This window comes from Anomaloglossus baeobatrachus, chromosome 6, assembly GCF_048569485.1.
Source record: "Anomaloglossus baeobatrachus isolate aAnoBae1 chromosome 6, aAnoBae1.hap1, whole genome shotgun sequence".
In the NCBI taxonomy this organism is placed as follows: domain Eukaryota; kingdom Metazoa; phylum Chordata; class Amphibia; order Anura; family Aromobatidae; genus Anomaloglossus; species Anomaloglossus baeobatrachus.
The window spans coordinates 32,203,767-32,228,574 of NC_134358.1; the positions used below are offsets into that span (position 1 = coordinate 32,203,767).

At 48.8% G+C, this 24,808-nt stretch overlaps 1 protein-coding gene across 3 annotated transcripts in view; it reads left to right on the plus strand.

Annotated features, from left to right (window-relative positions):
• The window catches only part of ZFAT (zinc finger and AT-hook domain containing), a 259,690-nt gene that overhangs the window by 72,048 nt on the left and 162,834 nt on the right, over positions 1–24,808 (plus strand). For all 3 annotated transcript variants that reach the window (XM_075352843.1, XM_075352844.1, XM_075352845.1), the window contains 2 exons: positions 1,185–2,518; positions 4,577–4,809. In XM_075352843.1, coding sequence (XP_075208958.1) covers positions 1,185–2,518; positions 4,577–4,809 — 1,567 coding nt within the window. The remainder of the gene's footprint in view (positions 1–1,184; positions 2,519–4,576; positions 4,810–24,808) is intronic.

Genomic DNA, 24,808 nt, shown 5'->3' on the forward strand with positions numbered 1-24,808 from the left:
TAGAGAATGGTTTAGGGTGAGTACCCTAAATCTTCTTTTCTAGTTTGGTTCGTTGGAGGACACAGCTTTAAGATGTCCCATGGTTCCTGTGTCCTCCAACGAACCAAACTAGAAATGAAGATTTTTTTTGGTACTCCCCTCTAAAACCTTCTCTATTTTTGTTTTTAATTGTTATTTTCACCCCAGTGATAGGAACCATGGGACACCTTAAAGCTATCACTGGGGTGAAAATAACAATTAAAAACAAAAATAGAGAAGGTTTTAGAGTGAGTACCAAAAATCTTCATTTCTAGTTTGGTTTGTTGGAGGAGACTGGTTCGTTGGAGGACACCGCTTTAAGATGTCCCATGGTTCCTGTCTCCTCCAACAAACCAAACTAGAAAAGAAGATCTTTGGTACTCGTCCGAAAACATTCTCTATTTTTGTTTTTGTTATCCTCACCCCAGTGATAGCTTTAAGATGTCCCATGGTTCCTATCACTGGGGTGAGGATAACAAAAACAAAAATAGAGAATGTTTTAGGGCGAGTACCAAAGATCTTCTTTTCTAGTTTGGTTCGTTGGAGGACACCGCTTTAAGATGTCCCATGGTTCCTATCACTGGGGTGAAAACAACAACTAAAAACAAAAATAGAGAAGGTTTTAGAGTGAGTACCAAAAATCTTCATTTCTAGTTTGGTTTGTTGGAGGACACAGGAACCATGAGACATCTTAAAGCTATCACTGGGGTGAGGATAACAACTAAAAACAAAAGTAGACAAGGTTTTGGGGTGAGTACCAAAAATCTTCATTTTCACTTCTAGTTCTGAACATTGAAATAGAAGTGAATGGAGAAAGCCTCACATGGGCGACCACCTCTTCGTTCCCGACTGCTCGAGATGGGCCTCCAATGTCGGGATGGAAGCAGAGGTGCCATCATGTCATACATGGCTAAGATGGGAATACCTCTCCTAAAGATCATCTTGCTAATGGTGAGAGTGGCGCACATTGGTCCCCCCACATCAATGGGCCTTCCAGTGAAGTGATCCTCAAGGATCTTGCCTATATGGATAGATAATAAAAGCTTCTGGCTGAGATGCCCCGTTAAGACAGTCGTACAGACAGGAAAGATGGATGCTGTAGTTCAGCAATAGAAATCCATATAGCTGCCAGACTTTTGCCATAATTTTGTTTTTTGTTTTTTCAGGATTGGTCCAAACCAGCTTAAAATTTTCACTTGCGAATATTGCAATAAGGTCTTCAAGTTCAAACACTCGCTCCAGGCCCATCTGCGAATCCACACCAACGAGAAACCGTACAAGTGCCCCTTGTGTAACTACGCCAGCGCCATCAAAGCCAACCTGAGCGTCCACATGCGGAAGCACACGGGCGAGAAGTTCAGCTGCGACCACTGCGCCTTCAGCTGTCTCAGTAAAGGTCACCTGAAGGTCCACGTGGAGCGCGTCCACAAGAAGATCAAGCAGCACTGCCGCTTCTGCAAGAAAAAGTACTCCGACGTCAAGAACCTCATCAAACACATCAAGGAGACGCACGACTTGATGGACCAGAAGGTGAAGGACAACTTCGACGAGCTGAGGTTACTGACCCGAGAGGGAAAGAGACAGCTCTTGTACGACTGTCACATCTGCGAGCGCAAGTTCAAAAACGAGCTGGAACGAGACAGACACATGCTGGTGCACGGAGACGAGAGGCCGTTCGCTTGCGAGCTTTGTGACCATGGAGCCACCAAGTATCAGTCCCTCGAGCTGCACATCCGGAAGCATCCCTTCGTCTACGTATGCTCCAGATGTTTCAAAAAGTTTGTCAGCACCGTGAGATTGAAAGCTCACATCCGAGAGGTCCACTCCGAGTTTCAGGAGGACTCCATATTTAGTGATTCCATAAATCAGAGTTTTTGCCTCCTAGAGCCCGGAAGTGACATCCAACAAGAAGCTCTTGGTGACCTCAATGGTGAAGCTCTACCAGACTGCAACGCACCTTCTTACGAAGCGGTACACCCAACATCCGTACAGGAAAACAGTATTGAGCAGTTCCCGGTGACCCAAAGTGAGGGTTTACCTGCACCTCCACCATCCCAATCACTCATTTCTGAGCGAGCGAGTCATTTAGCAGATTGCTCAACACCGACGCTAGCGAGCTCTCCTGTCTTGTGTTCGGAAGTGTCAAGCGAAGATCTTCTGCACCGTTTGACAGAGAAAGAAAACAATCATTTATATGCCGATGATGAATCCAGAGCCATCAATCACATCGCGGGCACGATCACTTGTATAACACCCACCACGTTAGCATCTTCAGCTGATCAGATTTCACATGAACATCACGAAAGCCACCAAGGTCCAAAAGAGACCACCATTGAGGTGGAAAACGTAGGACTTCCGACTGAAAACTCAGCGCTGGCAAACACTGGAGAGACGGCGGCTTTTATGGCCATCTTGAATGGACTGCACAAGAGACAGTTGACCTTGGCCTTGTTTCAGAAGATCAGAAAGATATACGGGGAGCTGGAATGTGAATACTGCGGTAAGGACTGAGAAATTTTGTACCTAAAATCACACGTCTCACTAAATGTTTTATTGGCAATAAGTGTCCTGTAGCTGGCACCTTCAATGACCCATGTTGGGTAGCATTTGCAGATCCGCCACACCATAGTGTTTCAGACAACATCAGTCCCATTGTAGCAGCAGTTTTTACGTGCTACTGCTGTGGGTATGTTTTAACCCCTTCCTTAACCCCAGGTAAATATACGGCAACTTTGTGCTGTTATTATATGTATTGAACTTGTTCTAGGAAACGTGGGGCAGGACTAGACACAGTAATGGGTACGGGGCCTGAGAACTAGCAGCGCACTGTGGATAGGCAACGTTACTCAGGCACCTCCCCTAAAGGGAGGGTGCCTTAAATACCTTCAGTGTGATTACTGTCTGTTCAGGGATAAGTGCCAGCGGATATTTACTCTTCACAGTGATCTTATTCAGCCCCGGTAGTCAGTCCAGCTCCATTCAGTGCAGGTATCGACTTTGTTACATAGCCAGCACCTGAGATTAAGGATGCAGTCAAAGCTGGCTCTACTTGCAACAGTTAATCCCTTAAAGGGAACCTGTCACCACTTTTTTGGCGTATAAGCTGTGGCCACCACCACCGGGCTCTTATATACAACATGCTGTATATAAGAGCTCAGGCCACTGTGAGAACATAAAAAACACTTTATAATACTTACCTAACAGTCGCGCGGTTGGCCATATGGGCGTCTCCGTTGTTCGGTGCCGACGCCGCCTCTTTCGGCCATCTTCGTCCTCCATCTTCTGAAGCCACGGTGCATGATGGGTCCGATGTCATCCACACTCGCCGGCATTCAGGTCCTGAGTAGGGCAGATCAAAGTATTGTAGTGCGCCTGCACGCGACCGGCGAGCATGTATGACATAGACGCGTCATGCACACAGGCTTCAGAAAGAGGACGAAGATGGCCGAAAGAGGAGGCGCCGGCACCGGAGAACTGAGACGCCCATATGGCCAACCGCGTGACCGTTAGGTGAGTATTATAAAGTGTTATTTATGTTCTCACAGCGGCCTGGGCCCTTATATACAGCATGTTAGAATGCTGTATGTAAGAGCCCGGTGGTGGTGGCCGCAGCTTATAGGCCAAAAAAGTGGTGACAGGTTCCCTTTAAAATAAACCCGTCACTTACATTAAATATATATATTTTTTTTTTACCTGGTTTAATTTCCGCCGTTCTCCTGAATCCGGCATGGTTTTTTTTTTCTTCCTGCGCCTCTCCGTTCCTGAAATATGACCCCTTCTTCCCAATATGTAAATGTAGTCTTGTGATCTATGTGGGCGTCGTCCTGAACTCTTCTTTAATTCAAGGCCACGCCCAGCAGGACACGAACTATAGCAATAAATACAGGGTCATATCTCAGGAACGGAGAGGCGCAGGAAGAAAAGAAAAACAGCGCCAGATTCAGGAGAACAGCGGCATTTACACCAGGTAAGAAAATTCCATGTTTATGACAAGTGAAAACCCCCCTTTAAATGCTGCTAAATGCGACCGAGGCATTTGAGTGGCTTTAGAATGGTGTTCGAAGCTTCTGATGGCCATTTTTTGACACAGGGTGCGATTGACGTCTGCTAACAACTTGCTGTGGCAGACGGAAGACTAATGGCTCTGTCAGCCACGTGAGGTCTACTATTATGTCTAGATATAATTCACCATACACTGCAACATTAGAGTGTTGTACAGGAGATTGTGACCGCAGGTTCGGTTACCTCAGGGGGTAATGAAAAATCTAAGAAAAAAATATATGAAAAATGTGAAACTTAAGCCACCCCCTTTCTCCCCAATCGTAAATAGTTGGTGTCATCATGTGCATAAATTTGGAAAATATAAGAGTATTTATCCCATGGGGTGGATGCTGCAACGGGAAAAGAAAATAGATATCCCAGAATTGCAGTTTTATTCGAAGATTGAGTCAATCATTCTCACCTCTGCTCCATACATGCCGGGGCTGCAGACCGCCATTCTCGTGGGTCCACGCGTCCTCTTGGAGTGATTTTTTGCTCTTACTTATCCTTTTTCCAGGTAAACTGTTCTGGTATCAGGTCCACTACGACATGCACGTCCGGACTCACACCCGGGAGCACCTGTACTACTGCTCCCAGTGCAACTACTCCTCCATCACCAAGAACTGCCTGAAGCGTCACGTCATCCAGAAGCACAGCAACCAGTCCATGAAGTGTCCGGCCCCCGGCTGCAGCTACTCCAGCCCTGACAAATACAAGCTGCAAGCCCATCTGAAGGTGCACGCCGAGCTGGTGAGTGCTGCGCCCCGAGGTGTCTTCCAATCATGTTGTACCTGGTTTCTCTGCAAAAGATAAAAAAAAAATTGCCATGCTAAATGCTCCCGGCGCCGCCATGAATAAATAATAAATAGTTAACTTGTAAAAGAAAAAAAAGGGAAACGTCTCCGATTTGTAAGTGCACGCTGAGCTGGTGAGTGCTGCGCCCCGATGCATAGTGCCCCATAATCTCCAATACCTGTGAATTCCAGTCATGTCTTACCTGACCTTGAGAAACAATGATAAAAAAAAAAATTTCAGGGCCCTGCACCCGACACCGCTATGAAAATATATATATATATTATATACTAGAAGGTGGCCCGATTCTACGCATCTGGTATTCTAGAATTTACATATTGTGTAGTTCATGTATGATTTTTGTTATATGATGGATGGATAGATGTTGTTGTGTGTAGTTACCAAGTGTTTGTGTAGGGCGCTGTACATGTTCTGGGTGTGGCGGGGGGTGAGAGCGGTGTTGTATGTCTGTTGCGTTGTTTGTGGAGCGCTGTGTGTCTGTCGCGTTGTGTGTGTGTTGCGCGGTTTGTGTGGGTGTGGTGTGTTTTGGGGGGAGGTATGTTTTGTGCAATGTGTGTGTTATGCGGTATGTGCGTATATGTATGCAGCGGTGTTTGTGTGTTGGGTGTTGTGTGTGTGCAGCGTTGTCTGTGTGTGTGGGTGTCTGTGTATGGCGGTGTTTGTGGTTCCCTGTGTGTGTGTGTGTGTGTGTGTGTGTGTGTGTTGGGGGGAGGTGTGCACCTCCCATCGTGCTCCATCCCCCATGCTGCGCACTCCCCATCATGCTCCATCCCCCATGCTGCGCACCCCCCATCGTGCTACATCCCCCATGCTGCGCACCCCCCATCGTGCTACATCCCCCATGCTGCGCACTCCCCATCGTGCTACATCCCCCATGCTGCGCACTCCCCATCGTGCTACATCCCCCATGCTGCGCACCCCCATCGTGCTACATCCCCCATCGTGCTACATCCCCCATGCTGCGCACTCCCCATCGTGCTACATCCCCCATGATGCGCACCCGCCATCGTGCTCCATCCGCCATGCTGCGCACTCCCCATCGTGCTACATCCCCCATGCTGCGCACTCCCCATCGTGCTACATCCCCCATGCTGCGCACCCCATCGTGCTACATCCCCCATGCTGCGCACTCCCCATCGTGCTACATCCCCCATGCTGCGCACTCCCCATCGTGCTACGTCCCCCATGCTATAATAGTTCTCCTATTATACTCAGAGAGGAGTATAATAGGAGGACTGTAATAGGAGGAGTAGTCCTGGGGGGAGAGGAGTATAATGCCGGCTCCCTGCACATGTGTACCGGGAGCCTGTGTACACTGGTAACTATGATACACATCGGGTAACAAAGGGACCTTAGTTACCCGATGTGTATAATGGTTACCAGCGTTCACGGGCTCCGTCAAGATCCCAGCATCGCAAGGTTATGTCTGGCGCTGCTGGGATCGTGACGGAGCCGGTGTAGAAGCAAGCGATATCCCAGGATGTTGTGAGTGTGTGGATGTGATGTGTGAGGTGTGTGTGAGAGTGAGTGTGATCTGATGTGTGTGTGTGTACTCACCTGGGAGTCGGAGCTCCGTGTCAGTTGGGCCAGAGCGAGCGTGCATTGCGTGAGGGGGGCGGGGCCTGCAGAGAGCCGGGGCGAGAGGCCAATCCGTGTGGGGGGGCGGGGCCATGGCGAGCCCAGCGGCCAATCAGCTTTGTGTCACCGTAAGGACACAATTTTGGAGCATGACAGACAGACAGACGGACAGATAGACAGACAGACAGAATAAGGCAATTATATATATACTAGAAGGTGGCCCGATTCTACGCATCGGGTATTCTAGAATTTACGTATTGTGTAGTTCATGTATGATTTTTGATATATATATATATATATAGATGTTGTTGTGTGTAGTTACCAAGTGTTTGTGTAGGGGCTGTACATGTTCTGGGTGTTGTCTGGGTGTGACGGGGGGTGAGAGCGGTGTTGTATGTGTGTTGCGTGTGTTGCGTTGTTTGTGGAGCGCTGTGTGTCTGTAGCGTTGTGTGTGTGTTGCGCGGTTTGTGTGTGTGTGGTGTGGTTTGGGGGGAGGTATGTGTTGTGCGGTATGTGCGTATATTTGTGTGTGCCGCGGTGTTTGTGTGTTGGGTGTTGTGTGTGTGCAGCGTTGTCTGTGTGTGTGGGTGTCTGTGTAGGGCAGTTGTTTGTGGTTCCCAGTGTGGGTGTGTGTGGTGTGTGTGGTGTGTTGTGCAGTGCGCGCGTGTGTGTGTGTGTGTGTGTGTGTGTTGGGGGGAGGTGCGCACTCCCAAACGTGCTCCATCCCCCATGCAGCGCACTCCCCATCGTGCTCCATCCCCCATGCAGCGCACTCCCCATCGTGCTCCATCCCCTATGCTGCGCACCCCCCATCGTGCTCCATCTCCCATGCTGCGCACTCCCAAACGTGCTCCATCCGCCATGCTGCGCACTGCCAAACGTGCTCCATCCGCCATGCTGCGCACTGCCAAACGTGCTCCATCCGCCATGCTGCGCACTGCCAAACGTGCTCCATCCGCCATACTCCGCACTCCCCATCGTGCTCCATCCCCGATGCTGCGCACCCCCCCATCGTGCTCCATCCCCCATGCTGCACCAGCATCAGCCTCTCTCCTCCCAGCATCAGCCTCTCTCCTCCCAGCATCAGCCTCTCTCCTCCCAGCATCAGCCTCTCTCCTCCCAGCATCAGCCTCTCCTCTCTGTCCCCAGCATCAGCCTCTCTCCTCCCAGCCTTCCTCCTCCCACCCTCCCCCAGCATCAGCCTCCCTCTCCCAGCCTCCCCCAGCATCAGCCTCCCCCAGCATCAGCCTCTCTTCTCTCAGCCTACCTCTCCCAGCCTCCCTCCTCCCAACCTCCCTCAGCATCAGCCTCCCTCTCCCAGCCTCCCCAAGCATCAGCCTCTCTCCTTCCAGCCTCCGCCAGCATCAGCCTCTCTCCTTCCAGCCTCCTCCAGCATCAGCCTCCCTCTCCCAGCCTTCCCCAGGATCAGCCTCTCTCCTCCCAGCCTCCGTCCTCCCAGCCTTCCCCAGCATCAGCTTTCCCCTCCCAGCCTCCCTCAGCATCAGCCTTCCCCAGCATCAGCCTCTCTCCTCCCAGCCTCAGCCTCTCTCCTTCCAGCCTCCCCCAGCATCAGCCTCTCTCCTTCCAGCCTCCCTCAGCATCAGCCTCCCCTTCCCAGCCTTCCCCAGGATCAGCCTCTCTCCTCCCAGCCTCCTTCCTCCCAGCCTCCCCCTCCCAGCCTCCCTCAGCATCAGCCTTCCGCTCCCAGTCTCCCCCAGCATCAGCCTCCCCAAGCATCAGCCTCCCCCAGCATCAGCCTCTCTCCTTCCAGCCTCCCTCAGCATCAGCCTCCCGTTTCCAGCTTTCCCCAGGATCAGCCTCTCTCCTCCCAGCCTCCTTCCTCCCAGCCTCCCCCTCCCAGCCTCCCTCAGCATCAGCCTTCCCCTCCCAGTCTCCCCCAGCATCAGCCTCCCCCAGCATCAGCCTCCCCAAGCATCAGCCTCTCTCCTTCCAGCCTCCCCCAGCATCAGCCTCCCCAAGCATCAGCCTCCCCCAGCATCAGCCTCCCTCGTCCCAGCCTCCCCCAGCATCAGCCTCCCCCTCCCAGCCTCCCCCAGCATCAGCCTCCACCAGCATCAGCCTCTCTCCTTCCAGCCTCCCCCAGCATCAGCCTCTCTCCTTCCAGCCTCCCTCAGCATCAGCCTCCCGTTCCCAGCCTTCCCCAGGATCAGCCTCTCTCCTCCCAGCCTCCTTCCTCCCAGCCTCCCCCTCCCAGCCTCCCTCAGCATCAGCCTTCCCCTCCCAGTCTCCCCCAGCATCAGCCTCCCCAAGCATCAGCCTCCACCAGCATCAGCCTCTCTCCTTCCAGCCTCCCCCAGCATCAGCCTCCCCAAGCATCAGCCTCCACCAGCATCAGCCTCCCTCGTCCCAGCCTCCCCCAGCATCAGCCTCCCCCTCCCAGCCTCCCCCAGCATCAGCCTCTCTCCTCCCAGCAACAGCCTCTCTCCTCCCAGCATCAGCCTCTCCTCTCTGTCCCCAGCATCAGCCTCTCTCCTCCCAGCCTTCCCCAGCATCAGCCTCTCTCCTCCCAGCCTCCCCCAGCATCAGCCTCTCTTCTTCCAGCCTCCCCCAGCATCAGCCTCTCTTCTTCCAGCCTCCCCCAGCATCAGCCTCTCTTCTTCCAGCCTCCCCCAGCATCAGCCTCTCTTCTTCCAGCCTCCCCCAGCATCAGCCTCTCTTCTTCCAGCCTCCCCCAGCATCAGCCTCTCTCCTTCCAGCCTCCCCCAGCATCAGCCTCCCTCTCCCAGCCTTCCCCAGGATCTGCCTCTCTCCTCCCAGCCTCCGTCCTCCCAGCCTTCCCCAGCATCAGCTTTCCCCTCCTAGCCTCCCTCAGCATCAGCCTTCCCCAGCATCAGCCTCTCTCCTCCTAGCCTCCCTCAGCATCAGCCTTCCCCAGCATCAGCCTCTCTCCTCCCAGCCTCAGCCTCTCTCCTTCCAGCCTCCCCCAGCATCAGCCTCTCTCCTTCCAGCCTCCCCCTCCCAGCCTCCTTCAGCATCAGCCTTCCCCTCCCAGCCTTCCCCATGATCAGCCTCTCTGCTCCCAGCCTCCTCCAGCACGCCGTGCTCCTCTGCCGACACTCACACACCCGATCGCATCCACTCACACACACCCGATCGCATCCACTCACACACACCCGATCGCATCCACTCACACACACCCGATCGCATACACTCACACACACAGACACTGACGATATCGCACATACGCGCTCACAGTCACAACATCCGGAGATACCACATGCTTCTGGCCATGTGATCCTCCGTCAGGTCCTGGAAGGTCACAACAGCACAGTATCGAGGCCGAGAAGCAAGCGATATCGCCGGATGCTGTGAGTGTGTGGATGCGATGTGAGGTGTGTGTGAGAGTGAGTGTGATCTGATGTGTGTGTATGTTTGTGTGTGTGCTGTTATGTGTGTGCGTGTGGATCTTCCGCAGCAGCAGGACCTTGATGCGCTTGTAACCATGACACCACTGCCGTGCGAGCGGGGGCCAGAGGGCGTGGGGGGGGGGTGGGAGGAGTACAGTACTCACCTCCGTGACAGCCGTGTCAGTTCGGGGAATGCGCGGGGGGGGGGGGGGGGGGGAGTACAGTACTCACCTCCGTGACAGCCGTGTCAGTTCGGGGAATGCGCGGGGGGAGGGAGGGGGCGGGGCCAGAGCTAGCGTGCATTGCGTGAGGGGGGCGGGGCGTGGCGTGGCCGAATTGCCAATGCCTGCAGGGTGCCGGGGCGAGAGGCCAATCTGTGGGGGGGGCGGAGCCTGGGCGAGCGGCTGGCCAATCCGTGTGGGGGCGCAGCCTGGGCGAGCGGCCAATCCGTGTGGGGGGGCGGGGCCATGGCGAGCCCAGCGGCCAATCAGCTTTGTGTCACCGTAAGGACACAATTTTGGAGCAAGACAGACAGACAGACAGACAAACAGAATAAGGCAATTATATATATAGATAGATATATACATACACACACACACACACACACACACACACATATATATATACATAATATATATATATATATATTTCTTCAGCGCTCTATTGGGAGACCCAGACGATTGGGGTATAGCTACTGCCCTCTGGAGGCCACACAAAGCACTACATTAAAAGTGCAAGGCCCCTCCCCCTCTGGCTATACCCCCCCCGTGGTATCACGGGTTCTCCAGTTTTTAGCTTTGTGTGCGAAGGAGGTCAGACATTCCATGCATAGCTCCACAGATTTTAGTCAGCAGTAGCTGCTGACTATTTCGGATGGAAGAAAAGAGGACACATATAGTGTCCCCAGCATGCTCCCTTCTCACCCCTGGATGGTGTTGTAAGGTTGAGGTACCTATTGCTGGTACAGGGCTGGAGCCTGACATGCTGTTTTCCTTCCACATCCCCTTGTAGGGCTCTGTGGAAGTGGGATCCTGCCGGCCTCTCAGCTCTGATGCCGGGCTCCATCCACAGACCCATTAGAACCTGATGGAGACGGAGCAGGAGTACGATCAGGGACAGGCCCTGCATCATACAGGTACTCTGTGTCCCCGGCAGGCACAGACACACTCCGGGCTGGCTGGGTGTTGTAGTGCGCCGGGGACCGCAACGTGGAGTTGGTGTCCCTACAGATTACTGGGGGATTGTTTGTGTTTGGGAACGCAGCGCCGACCCCCTCTGGACCGGGCGGCGCTGCTGTGACTTGTGGTGCGCCGGGGATCCGCCGTCCGCGCTTTTACGGCGGCGGCGGTTATAAATTTAGTCCCCGGCTTTTTGGGCCTAGGACGCCGGCAGCTCCGTTTCGTTCCCGCCCCCACCCTGTCATTCAGGGTAGGGGAGAGACGCTGTTCGTTAGCAGCGACGAGGGCTGGAGCCTGATTTACATGCTCCAGCCCTCACACTATGCACAGAGGGAAGCAGGCTTCCCGCTCTTGGCCAGGAACGCCCAGGGCCCGCCCCCCTTCCTCTCTAGAGACGCCGGCAGCCATTACATGCATGCCTGGCTGGAGGAAGGACGCAAGGCTCTGGGAGACCTGGACTAGGGGCTATCTGGCGACCACACACCCGCTTTTTAAGCGGGCGGTAAGCGATTTTTCTGTGCTGGTCCCTCTAGTGCCTCACTGTGTGTCAGTGTACTGGGTACATATATATAGATATTGTATTTCTTGCACTGTGAGGTGCGCTTCTGGCTGCATATCCCAGATCACTCTGTGGAAGCAGCAACATGTCATCCTCAAAACGCAAGGCGGCCAAGGCAAAAAGGGCTGTGTATACTGCGTGTGCTGCATGTGGGGCTAATCTACCAGTAGGCTCCGATGACCCCCATTGTGTGCAATGCTCCGACCCGGTGCTGCTTCGCCAGCCGGAGTCAGGAGAGGTAGTGACCCAGGCTGAGACGCTTGTAAGTTCTGCCCCGGTGACAGGGACGGACTTTGCAGTTTTTGCAGATAATATGTCTGTATCTATGGCAAAAATCCTTGAAACCTTGCAATCTATGCATGGGGCTCAGTCTCTGGGCACGGAGAGGCCTCTGTCCTCAGGTCCCCCTTACTTGGAATGTATCCAGCCCACAGGGGGGTCCCCGGCTTCACAGGCCGAGGATTATGACTCAGATGATGGCCCCAGCCACCCTAAGCGAGCTCGCTGGGAAAGACCCTCGACGTCTTCACACTGCTCAGGGTCTCAGCGCAATCAGTCTCCCTGTGATGTGTCGGATGAGAGTGATCAGGAATCCACTCCTGGAACCCCTCTCAACCTGGATACCCCGGATGGGGATGCCATGGTAAACGACCTTATCTCAGCCATCAATAGGCTGTTGGATATTTCTCCCCCAGCCCCTTCAGCAGAAGAGGCGGCTGCGGAGCAGGAGAAGTTTCGTTTCCTTTATCCCAAGCGTAAATTGAGTGCTTTGTTAGATCACTCTGACTTCAGAGAATCAATCCAGAAGCACGACGCTCACCCAGAAAGGCGTTTCTCTAAACGATCTAAAGATACGCGTTTCCCTTTCCCCCCTGAGGTGGTCAAGCGCTGGACACAGTGTCCAAAGGTAGACCCCCCGATTTCCAAACTTGCAGCTAGATCCATAGTTGCAGTGGAGGATGGCGCTTCACTTAAAGATGCCAATGACAGACAGATGGACCTTTGGTTAAAATCTGTCTATGAAGCTATCGGCGCGTCGTTTGCTCCGGCATTCGCAGCCGTATGGGCACTCCAGGCTATTTCAGCTGGCTTAGCAAAAGTGGATGCTATCATGCATCCAGCAGTGCCGCAAGTGGCGCACCTTACCTCGCAGATGTCGGCGTTTGCGTCTTACGCTATCAATGCGGTCCTAGAATCTACCAGTCGCACCTCAATGGCGTCCGCCAATTCGGTAGTTTTGCGCAGAGCCTTGTGGTTAAAGGACTGGAAAGCAGATGCTGGTTCCAAAAAATGTTTAACCAGTTTGCCTTTGTCTAGAGATAGACTGTTTGGCGAGCCATTGGCTGATATCATTAAGCAGTCCAAGGGTAAAGACTCCTCTTTACCACAACCCAGAACAACCAAACCTCAGCAGAAAAAATGGCAGCAGAGGTTTCAGTCCTTTCGAGGTTCGGGCAAGACACCATTTACCTCGTCCAAAGGGACTCAGAGGACGCAAAGAAACTCAGATTCGTGGCGGACTCACACACGCCCCAAGAAAGCAAATGGAGGTACCGCTTCCAAAGCGGCTACCTCATGACTTCCAGCCCCCCCCCTCCGCATCGCCGGTCGGGGGCAGGCTCTCCCGCTTTTCCGGCATTTGGATGTCACAGGTCAAAGACCGGTGGGTGACGGACATTTTGTCTCGCGGGTACAGAATCGAGTTCAATTCTCGTCCTCCAGCTCGGTTCTACAGAACCTCCCCACGTCCAGACCGAGCAGATGCTCTGCTGCAGGCGGTGGGCTCCCTAAGAGCGGAAGGAGTGATTATCCCAGTCCCTCCTCAGGAACAAGGGCAAGGATTTTACTCCAATCTCTTTGTGGTTCCAAAAAAGGACGGCTCGTTCCGTCCTGTTTTGGACCTAAAACGGCTCAACAAACATGTGCACGCCAGGAGGTTCCGGATGGAAACCCTCCGCTCTGTCATTGCCTCAATGTCCAGAGGAGACTTCCTTGCCTCAATAGACATCAAAGATGCTTATCTCCACGTGCCAATTGCTACAGAACATCAACGTTTTCTACGTTTTGTGATAGGAGACGACCATTTTCAGTTCGTAGCTCTGCCATTTGGTCTGGCGACAGCCCCACGGGTCTTCACCAAGGTCATGGCGGCGGTGGTAGCAGTTTTGCACTCTCAGGGACACTCGGTGATCCCTTACCTAGACGACTTATTGGTCAAAGCTCCCTCTCAGGAGGCATGTCAGCACAGCCTGAATGCTACGCTGGAGACTCTACAGTCTTTCGGATGGATCATCAACTTTCCAAAGTCGATCCTATCACCGACTCAGTCACTAACGTATCTTGGCATGGAGTTTCATACTCTAGCAGCGATAGTGAAGCTTCCGCTGGACAAGCAGCGGTCACTACAGACAGGGGTGCAATCTCTTCTGCAGGACCAGTTGCATCCCTTGCGGCGCCTCATGCATTTCCTAGGGAAGATGGTGGCAGCCATGGAAGCAGTTCCCTTTGCGCAGTTTCATCTGCGCCCACTTCAATGGGACATTCTCCGCCAATGGGACGGGAAGTCAACGTCCCTGGACAGGAAAGTCTCGCTTTCCCAGACGGCCAAAGACTCTCTACAATGGTGGCTCCTTCCCACATCATTGTCTCAGGGAAGATCCTTCCTGCCCCCATCCTGGGCAGTAGTCACGACAGATGCGAGTCTGTCAGGGTGGGGAGCAGTATTTCTCCACCACAGGGCTCAGGGGACGTGGACTCCGCAGGAGTCCACCCTTCAGATCAATGTTCTGGAGATCAGAGCAGTGTATCTTGCTCTACTGGCCTTCCAACAGTGGCTGGAAGGAAAGCAGATCCGAATCCAATCGGACAACTCCACAGCGGTGGCATACATCAACCACCAAGGAGGGACGCGCAGTCGGCAAGCCTTCCAAGAAGTCCGGCGCATTCTAATGTGGGTGGAGGACAGAGCATCCACCATATCCGCGGTTCACATTCCAGGCGTAGAAAACTGGGAAGCAGACTTCCTCAGTCGCCAGGGCATGGACGCAGGGGAATGGTCCCTTCACCCGGACGTGTTTCAGGAAATCTGTCGCCGCTGGGGAGTGCCGGACGTCGATCTAATGGCGTCTCGGCACAACAACAAGGTCCCGGCATTCATGGCGAGGTCGCGCGATCAAAGAGCTCTGGCGGCAGACGCCTTGGTTCAAGATTGGTCGCAGTTTCAGCTCCCATACGTGTTTCCGCCTCTGGCGCTCTTGCCCAGAGTGCTACGCAAGATCAGATCCGAGTGCAGCCGCGTCATACTCGTCGCTCCAGACTGGCCGAGGAGGTCGTGGTATCCGGATCTGTGGCATCTCACGATCGGTCGACCGTGGTCACTGCCAGACCGACCAGACTTACTGTCCCAAGGGCCGTTTTTCCATCAGAATTCTGCGGCCCTGAACCTGACTGTGTGGCCATTGAGTCCTGGATCCTAGCATCTGCTGGATTATCTCAGGAAGTCGTTGCCACAATGAGACAAGCTAGAAAGTCGAATTCGGCTAAGATCTACCACAGAACGTGGAAGATTTTCTTGTCCTGGTGCTCTGCTCAGGGAGTGTCTCCCTGGCCATTTGCATTGCCCAAGTTTCTTTCCTTTCTGCAATCGGGGTTAGAAAAGGGCTTGTCGCTCAGCTCCCTTAAAGGGCAAGTTTCGGCACTATCCGTGTTTTTTCAGAAGCGTCTAGCACGTCTTCCTAAGGTGCGCACGTTCCTGCAGGGGGTCTGTCATATTGTGCCCCCGTACAAGCGACCGTTAGATCCATGGGATCTGAACAGGGTACTAGTTGCTCTCCAGAAGCCGCCCTTCGAGCCTCTGAAGGAAGTTTCCTTTTCTCGGCTGTCGCAGAAAGTGGCGTTTCTTGTTGCGATCACATCGCTTCGGCGAGTGTCTGAGCTGGCAGCTCTGTCATCTAAGGCTCCCTTCCTGGTGTTCCACCAGGACAAGGTTGTGCTGCGCCCCATTCCGGAGTTTCTTCCTAAGGTCGTATCCTCTTTTCATCTTAATCAGGATATTTCCTTGCCTTCTTTTTGCCCTCATCCGGTTCACCGGTATGAAAAGGCCTTACGTTTGCTAGATCTGGTGAGAGCACTCAGAATCTACATTTCCCGCACGGCGCCCATACGCCGTGCCGATGCACTTTTCGTCCTTGTCGCTGGTCCGCGCAAGGGGTTGCAGGCTTCTAAAGCCACCCTGGCTCGATGGATCAAAGAACCAATTCTAGAGGCCTACCGTTCTGCGGGGCTTCCGGTTCCTTCAGGGCTAAAAGCCCACTCCACCAGAGCCGTGGGTGCGTCCTGGGCATTACGCCACCAGGCTTCGGCTCAACAGGTGTGCCAGGCAGCTACCTGGTCCAGTCTGCACACTTTCACCAAGCATTATCAGGTGCATACCTATGCTTCGGCGGATGCCAGCTTAGGTAGAAGAGTCCTGCAGGCGGCAGTGACACCCCCGTAGGGGAGGGCTGTTTTGCAGCTCTAACATGAGGTATTTATTTACCCACCCAGGGACAGCTTTTGGACGTCCCAATCGTCTGGGTCTCCCAATAGAGCGCTGAAGAAGAAGGGAATTTTGTTACTTACCGTAAATTCCTTTTCTTCTAGCTCTTATTGGGAGACCCAGCACCCGCCCTGTTGTCCTTCGGGATGTTTTTTTGTTGTTTGCGGGTACACATGTTGTTCATGTTGAACGGTTTTTCAGTTCTCCGATGTTATTCGGAGTTAATTTGTTTAAACCAGTTATTGGCTTCCTCCTTCTTGCTTTGGCACTAAAACTGGAGAACCCGTGATACCACGGGGGGGGTATAGCCAGAGGGGGAGGGGCCTTGCACTTTTAATGTAGTGCTTTGTGTGGCCTCCAGAGGGCAGTAGCTATACCCCAATCGTCTGGGTCTCCCAATAAGAGCTAGAAGAAAAGGAATTTACGGTAAGTAACAAAATTCCCTTCATATATATATATATATATATAATGTATATATGTATGTATATATATATATGTATATATATATAATATGTATATATATGTGTGTGTGTGTATATGTATATATATAATATAATATGGTGGGGAGAGAGAAAAAAGGGGAGGGGAGAGGAGAGAGAGAGACTGTGATCACGCCAGGCTGGTTTCTGGCCAAGCAGGATCCTGCCTATCAGCACGCCAGCGTTCTCATGTGTTTGCGTGCAGTATAGTCAGGATCCAGCAATTTGCAGTATTTGGACGCAGCTCAAAAACGCTACAAGTACCGTTTTTGAAAAAAGTTAAAAATCTGCAGCTCGCTGGATCCCCCATATAACGCATGCAAACGCAGGTGAACGCAGTCCATTGCAAATGCATTGAAATGAAAACGCATTTGCACTGGATCCGTTTTTGCATTAAAAAAAGTTCAGGACGCATGTTAAAAAAACGTAGTGTGAAAGCCGCCTAACATGCAAAACAAAACAATACAAAAAAAACCCAAAAACTATGTCCTGCAAAAACAACATAAAAGAATAAAATCCTACACTGCCATACGGTTATTTTTTTTTTTTTTGTATTTTTGCTCATTAATACTCCCTATTTGTGTGTGATCGTAGTTTTCCTCTGTGCACAATATGCCACCGCCGCCGTCACCTCCACCTCCGAAATACACCACAAAAAACATACTTTCCAAAATTCCTTTCTAGTGGTTTTCCTTTTAAGTCGGTAGACGCTGGAAGACTGTGGCACTGTGCGAATGACAATATCCTATTTCTATAACAGCGGCAGGAAAAAACAAAACCTCGTGATCAATATATATTTTTATTCCTGCCGGTTAAGTTAGGGCCTTTTTGTGATGTTCCCATGCGAGTGTAGGTAGCGAATCTGTCAGCAGGTTTTTGCAATGTAAGCTGAAGCCAGCATGCTGCAAGGGTCAACACAGAACGTTCAGGCATGCCTGTTTTGTCACAGTCCACTGTTTTGTTTATTTTCTATGTTTGTTTAAGCAGCAGGACCCTTATCATTACAGGACTAGAAACTCACTTGCAGAGAAGTGCAACATGCTCCCTGCTGCGATTCACACCTCACTGTCAATGTACAAGCTCTATAAGAGAGCCTGGTCTGGACCGGGCGGCTCCCTGGGCTCACCCACATGACTAAAGATAAAAATTCAGCTTGTGTCAGAACGGCTGCAGCGAGTAATCTAAGTGACAGAATGTTGGATTCAGGATCTCTTTGCCTACATCATGCTGCTCTCAGATGAGGTTGCAAAAACTTGCTGACAGTTTCCCTTTAAGCAAATGTCACATGAAGAGACAGGGAGGTAGCACTATCTGTGCACACTTGGTATTCAGTGGCAATACTATCTGTTCCTATATAATTTACAGAGAAAGATGGCAGGGAAGTACTATCTGTGCATTTAGAGAGAAAAGAGTTCGTACTGTATGATCCTGGGTTATTTTATAGAAAAAGTCAAGTAGGAAGTACTATCTGTGTCTGCAGTATTTAGAAGGAGAAATTGACATGTCATAATTTTTTGTTTTGAAATTTGACAGAGAAGGCAGGCAGTATTCTCTGTACTTTCAGCATTTAAAGCGAGAGATAGGGAAGCCATTTTTAGTGCCAACATAGTTTACAGAGAAAAACAGGGTAAAAGTACTATCTGTCACCAAATAATTTTATAGATTACAAATAATGTAGGGTAGTAATTGCTTGTGCTTGTAACATTTCCAAGTTAAAAAAGGCAGTACAGTACTAGCTGTTCTAACATCACTTATAGAGCAACACAGCGAGCTAGTACTATCTATTCTTAAATTATTTAGAAGACCTAGTGACCTTACTCTATGCCTGTGAGGGAAAAAGGAGGGCAGTACTATCTGTACCTGCAGCAATTACAGGGATAGATGAGGTTGGCATACTCTCTATGCCTATATACTTCACAGAGAAAAACAGGGAGGCAGTACTATCTGTATTTGTAGCAATTACAGGAAGAGATGAGATGGGCATACTATCTGTAACTATATACTTCACAGGGAAAACAGGGAGGCAGTACTATCTGTACCTGCAGTAATTACAGGAAGAGATGAGATGGGCATACTCTCTGTAACTATATACTTTACAGGGAAAACAGGGAGGCAGTACTATCTGTACCTGCAGTAATTACAGGGAGAGATGAGGTGGGCTTACTATCTGTACCTATATATTTTACAGGGGAAAAACAGGGAGGCAGTACTGTCTGTGCCTAAAACATTTAAAGCGTTAAAAAGAAGGCAGTACAGTACTATCTGTTCCTACATTTACCATTTACAGAGAGACAAAGAACTGGTACTATCTGTACACATAGCATTTACAGGAGGAGACCGGTGAGTATTTATGTATGCAACATTTACAGAGAGACTAAATGACCCCTATCCCACACTATTACAGGATCATGTATTGAATTGTTGTCTCACAGGCAGTACTACCCTTTTGTCTCTTTCTCTCCTTGTAAATTATATAGACACAAATAGTTCTGCCCTTCCATCTCTCCCTGAAAATTTTATTTTCCCTTTGTCTCGCCATCTTTTTCTAACCTGGTAGGCACAGATAGTACTGGGTCACGGTCTCTACTCGTTCATTTTTTTTTATTTTTTTTTTGGTGCCTCTCCCTAATGCCGTTTTCCATGGTGTAATTATGACCCGGGATGCAAAGGATGTCCATGGGCCTCCTGACCCCCATCTTGACAGCCTCATAAGAGAGGACATGGACCAAGCTCGGGTTTGGGGACCTGCGGGCAGGCAGTGTATCATGGGCTGTACTTGAACCGTGTCTCGCTGATGTGTGCGTGCAGCATTATGACAATGGAGTTAGACAGAGACAAGGTGGCAGTACTACCTGTGATCAAAAGTGAAATTTCGTGCCAAGATGAGTCGAGTAGTTTTGAGGGGGAGCAAAATTACATTGGTTACATCCATAAAGACAAAACTGTTCGGGTTTGGGGATCTGCGGGCAGTCAGTCAGTATATCATGGGCCATAGTTCAACCATGACTCGCAGATGAGTGCGTGCAGCATTATGACAATGGAATTAGACAGAGACAAGGAGGTAGTACTATCTGTGATCAAAAGTGAAATTTGGTGCCGAGATGAGTCGAGTAGTTTTGAGGGGGAGCAAAATTACATTGGTTACATTCACAAAGACGAAACTGAAGGAAACTCTTCAACTTCAGGACCCCGCCTTGGTCTTCTGAGCACCATCAGCCCTTTTCTAGCGGGCTCCTCTCCCGGTAAACTCCCGGCCGTGGCCCTTATGTATTAGTAGCTATTTCCGCGATGATGACGGTGAAAGTCGATGCCGGGCTTCTAATTAGGCTCCATGCGCTCAATGCAGGCCTGCCAACCAAGAGAAGACGGCGGGGGACTCTGCGACCGGGGAAGAGCCGTCCTCTCTAATGAAAACCTTCATCACGAGCACGCGGAGTGGTGACAAATTATTTACCCGTCCGTCCCATTAGCGCTTCAGTCAAGGCCGCGACGTGCTGCAGGAAACGAGCGGTGCCACTGTTAATGATGTGCAGCCAGAAGCCCAGGTGTGTTTTCTATGGGAAGAGCCGCGTACCCTGATATATATTTATAGACGCAGATAAAACTTTTAGTGCATGCAATTATTCCGCCTCCCCACTGCTAGATTGTAGCCGAGCCGTGCGCCGCCGGAGAAGGTGCATAAAATAGGCAACGTGCTGCTCCGAGGCAAAGCCGCCCCTACATTATTCCTATAGAAAGCGCCTGAAATGGCTCTTCATTGTACACTCCGCGGGGGGCCTGGTAAATAAAACACGGGGGATGTATCAGGATGACAAGATGCCTCAGGAATCCGTCACATACACACCAGATAGCGAGACAATATTTGCATTATTGTACGTAGATCCTATCCCGTGCATCTGCAAACTGAAAGGATTTGATGTGTGATATTCTTGCACATAGGAGCAGTATTATAGTAGTTATATTCTTGTACATAGGGGCAGTATTATAGTAGTTATATTCTTGTACATAGGGGCAGTATTATAGTAGTTATATTCTTGTACATAGGGGCAGTATTATAGCAGTTATATTCTTGTACATAGGGGCAGTATTATAGTAGTTATATTCTTGTACATAGGAGCAGTATTATAGTAGTTATATTCTTGTACATAGGGGCAGTATTATAGTAGTTATATTTTTGTACATAGGGGCAGTATTATAGTAGTTATATTCTTGTACATAGGGGCAGTATTATAGTAGTTATATTCTTGTACATAGGGGGCAGTATTATAGTAGTTATATTCTTGTACATAGGAGCAGTATTATAGTAGTTATATTCTTGTACATAGGAGCAGTATTATAGTAGTTATATTCTTGTACATAGGGGGCAGTATTATAGTAGTTATATTCTTGTACATAGGGGCAGTATTATAGTAGTTATATTCTTGTACATAGGGGCTGTATTATAGTAGTTATATTCTTGTACATAGGGGCAGTATTATAGTAGTTATATTCTTGTACATAGGGGCTGTATTATAGTAGTTATATTCTTGTACATAGGGGCTGTATTATAGTAGTTATATTCTTGTACATAGGAGCAGTATTATAGTAGTTATATTCTTGTACATAGGGGGCTGTATTATAGTAGTTATATTCTTGTACATAGGGGCAGTATTATAGTAGTTATATTCTTGTACATAGGGGCTGTATTATAGTAGTTATATTCTTGTACATAGGGGCTGTATTATAGTAGTTATATTCTTGTACATAGGAGCAGTATTATAGTAGTTATATTCTTGTACATAGGGGGCAGTATTATAGTAGTTATATTCTTGTACATAGGAGCAGTATTATAGTAGTTATATTCTTGTACATAGGAGCAGTATTATAGTAGTTATATTCTTGTACATAGGAGCAGTATTATAGTAGTTATATTCTTGTACATAGGGGCTGTATTATAGTAGTTATATTCTTGTACATAGAGGGCAGTATTATAGTAGTTATAATCTTGTACATAGGGAGCAGTATTATAGTAGTTATATTCTTGTACATAGAGGGCAGTATTATAGTAGTTATATTCTTGTACATAGAGGGCAGTATTATAGTAGTTATATTCTTGTACATAGGAGCAGTATTATAGTAGTTATAATCTTGTACATAGGAGCAGTATTATAGTAGTTATATTCTTGTACATAGGGGCAGTATTATAGTAGTGTTATTCTTGTACATAGGGGGCAGTATTATAGTAGTTATATTCTTGTACATAGGGGCAGTATTATAGTAGATATATTCTTGTACATAGGAGCAGTATTATAGTAGTTATATTCTTGTACATAGGGGGCAGTATTATAGTAGTTATATTCTTGTATATAAGAGCAGTATTATAGTAGTTATATTCTTGTACATAGGGGCAGTATTATAGTAGTTATATTCTTGTACATAGAGGGCAGTATTATAGTAGTTATAATCTTGTACATAGGGAGCAGTATTATAGTAGTTATATTCTTGTATATAGGGGCAGTATTATAGTAGTTATATTCTTGTACATAGAGGACAGTATTATAGTAGTTATATTCTTGTACATAGGGGCAGTATTATAGTAGTTATATTCTTGTATATAGGAGGCAGTATTATAGTAGTTATATTCTTGTACATAGGAGCAGTATTATAGTAGTTATATTCTTGTACATAGGAGCAGTATTATAGTAATTGTATTCTTGTACATAGGGGCAGTATTATAGTAGTTATATTCTTGTACATAGGGGCTGTATTATAGTAGTTATATTCTTGTACATAGGAGCATTATTATAGTAGTTATATTCTTGTACATAGGGGGCAGTATTATAGTAGTTATATTCTTGTACATGGGGGCAGTATTATAGTAGTTATATTCTTGTACATAGGAGCAGTATTATAGTAGTTATATTCTTGTACATAGGAGCAGTATTATAGTAGTTATATTCTTGTACATAGGGGCAGTATTATAGTAGTTATATTCTTGTACATAGGGGCAGTATTATAGTAGTTATATTCTTGTACATAGGGAGCAGTATTATAGTAGTTATATTCTTGTACATAGGAGCAGTATTATAGTAGTTATATTCTTGTACATAGGAGCAGTATTATAGTAGATATCTTCTTGTACATAGGAGCAGTATTATAGTAGATATCTTCTTGTACATAGGAGCAGTATTATAGTAGTTATATTCTTGTACATAGGAGCAGTATTATAGTAGATATCTTCTTGTATATAGGAGCAGTATTATAGTAGTTATATTCTTGTACATAGGAGCAGTATTATAGCAGTTATATTCTTGTACATAGGAGCAGTATTATAGTAGTTATATTCTTGTACATAGGAGCAGTATTATAGTAGTTATATTCTTGTACATAGGAGCAGTATTATAGTAGTTATATTCTTGTACATAGGGGGCAGTATTATAGTAGTTATATTCTTGTACATAGGAGCAGTATTATAGTAGTTATATTCTTGTACATAGGAGCAGTATTATAGTAGTTATATTCTTGTACATAGGGGCAGTATTATAGTAGTTATATCCTTGTACATAGGGGGCAGTATTATAGTAGTTATATTCTTGTACATAGGGGCAGTATTATAGTAGTTATATTCTTGTACATAGGAGCAGTATTATAGTAGTTATATTCTTGTACATAGGAGCAGTATTATAGTAGTTATATTCTTGTACATAGGGGCAGTATTATAGTAGTTATATTCTTGTACATAGGAGCAGTATTATAGTAGTTATATTCTTGTACATAGGAGCAGTATTATAGTAGTTATATTCTTGTACATAGGAGCAGTATTATAGTAGTTATAGTCTTGTACATAGGGGCAGTATTATAATAGTTATATTCTTGTACATAGGAGCAGTATTATAGTAGTTATATTCTTGTACATAGGAGCAGTATTATAGTAGTTATATTCTTGTACATAGGGGGCAGTATTATAGTAGTTATATTCTTGTACATAGGGGCAGTATTATAGTCGATATTGTTGTTATAGTTACATTTATTAGGCTTATTTTACCTTATCTATGAGAAGTTGCTGAATGATAAATGATGCAGTTGTCAGTTCGCTGCCCCTAGTCCTTTGGGCTGTTTATTATAGAGCACAGTATAAAGCTTCTTCCAGTGTAGAGGAGGATGATAGAATGGGACGTTTAGTAAAATGCATTTGTTATAATGTTTTTTCTGAATTGTAGCAGTGTTTTCGGCCCCTTTTGGTTGGTAATGTGCGGTGTGATCTGATCGCCCCTTGCTACACTGTAATTTCCTATACCTGTTGGAGCAGCGGGCATCTGGACTCCTCGGCGTTGTGTGTATATTATGCAGGGGCGAGGGGCTTTGCTTATGTAGCAGTATAAATACATTGCAGCTGTTGTCTGTAAACCCTTTACGAGAGCGGCACTGTTATTCTACAATTACACTCCGGGGAAATCTCCGCTTTGTGTCTCCTATACCCAATCTCTAACGCGACTTCCACCCCGGGACCAGGGAAGCCATTGATTTTTGCAGTATGGGGTTTAAAGAAACCTCAACAGTTTGTTTCCGGCTGATTGGATTTCTTGGTGCATTATGTTTAATATGGTCGGTTAAAGGCTGTAGGCCGGTGCTCCCCGCGTTGGCTGGTGCTCCCCGCTGTGGCGGTCCGGGCCGCGTTGGCTGGTGCTCCCCGCTGTGGCGGTCCGGGCCCCGTTGGCCGGTGCTCCCCGCTGTGCCGGTCCGGGCTGCATTAGCTGGTGCTCCCCGCTGTGCCGGTCCGGGCTGCGTTGGCCGGTGCTCCCCGCTGTGCCGGTCCGGGCTGCGTTGGCCGGTGCTCCCCGCTATGGCGGTCCGGGCCGCGTTGGCCGGTGCTCCCCGCTGTGGCGGTCTGGGCCGCATTGCTTGCCAGCTTGTTCTGACCATCGGGCACATGGGAAGCTCTACCACACGCTGACACGTTTAATTTGCCTGAGACAAAGGAAGTTTCATTTTCTTTTTTTCGTCCTTTTTTGAAGATTATTCAAGGGGCAATACAGAAGAAAAAAAAATTCTTCTGACTGCTGGTTTCAGAAAGCCTTTGATGTAACCCGTCTCACCTGGAAGGAGCAAAGCTTCTCCATTGATTGATGTTCTTTGAAGCCGTTTCCACCAGACGCAGGTTTTCTCGATATTGGGAATGTGAGGAGGAGACGCCCCTTCCATTCTCCTGTGAAGCTATAATGTGTAACTCCCGAATGATTTGGCACCTCTGCGTTCCC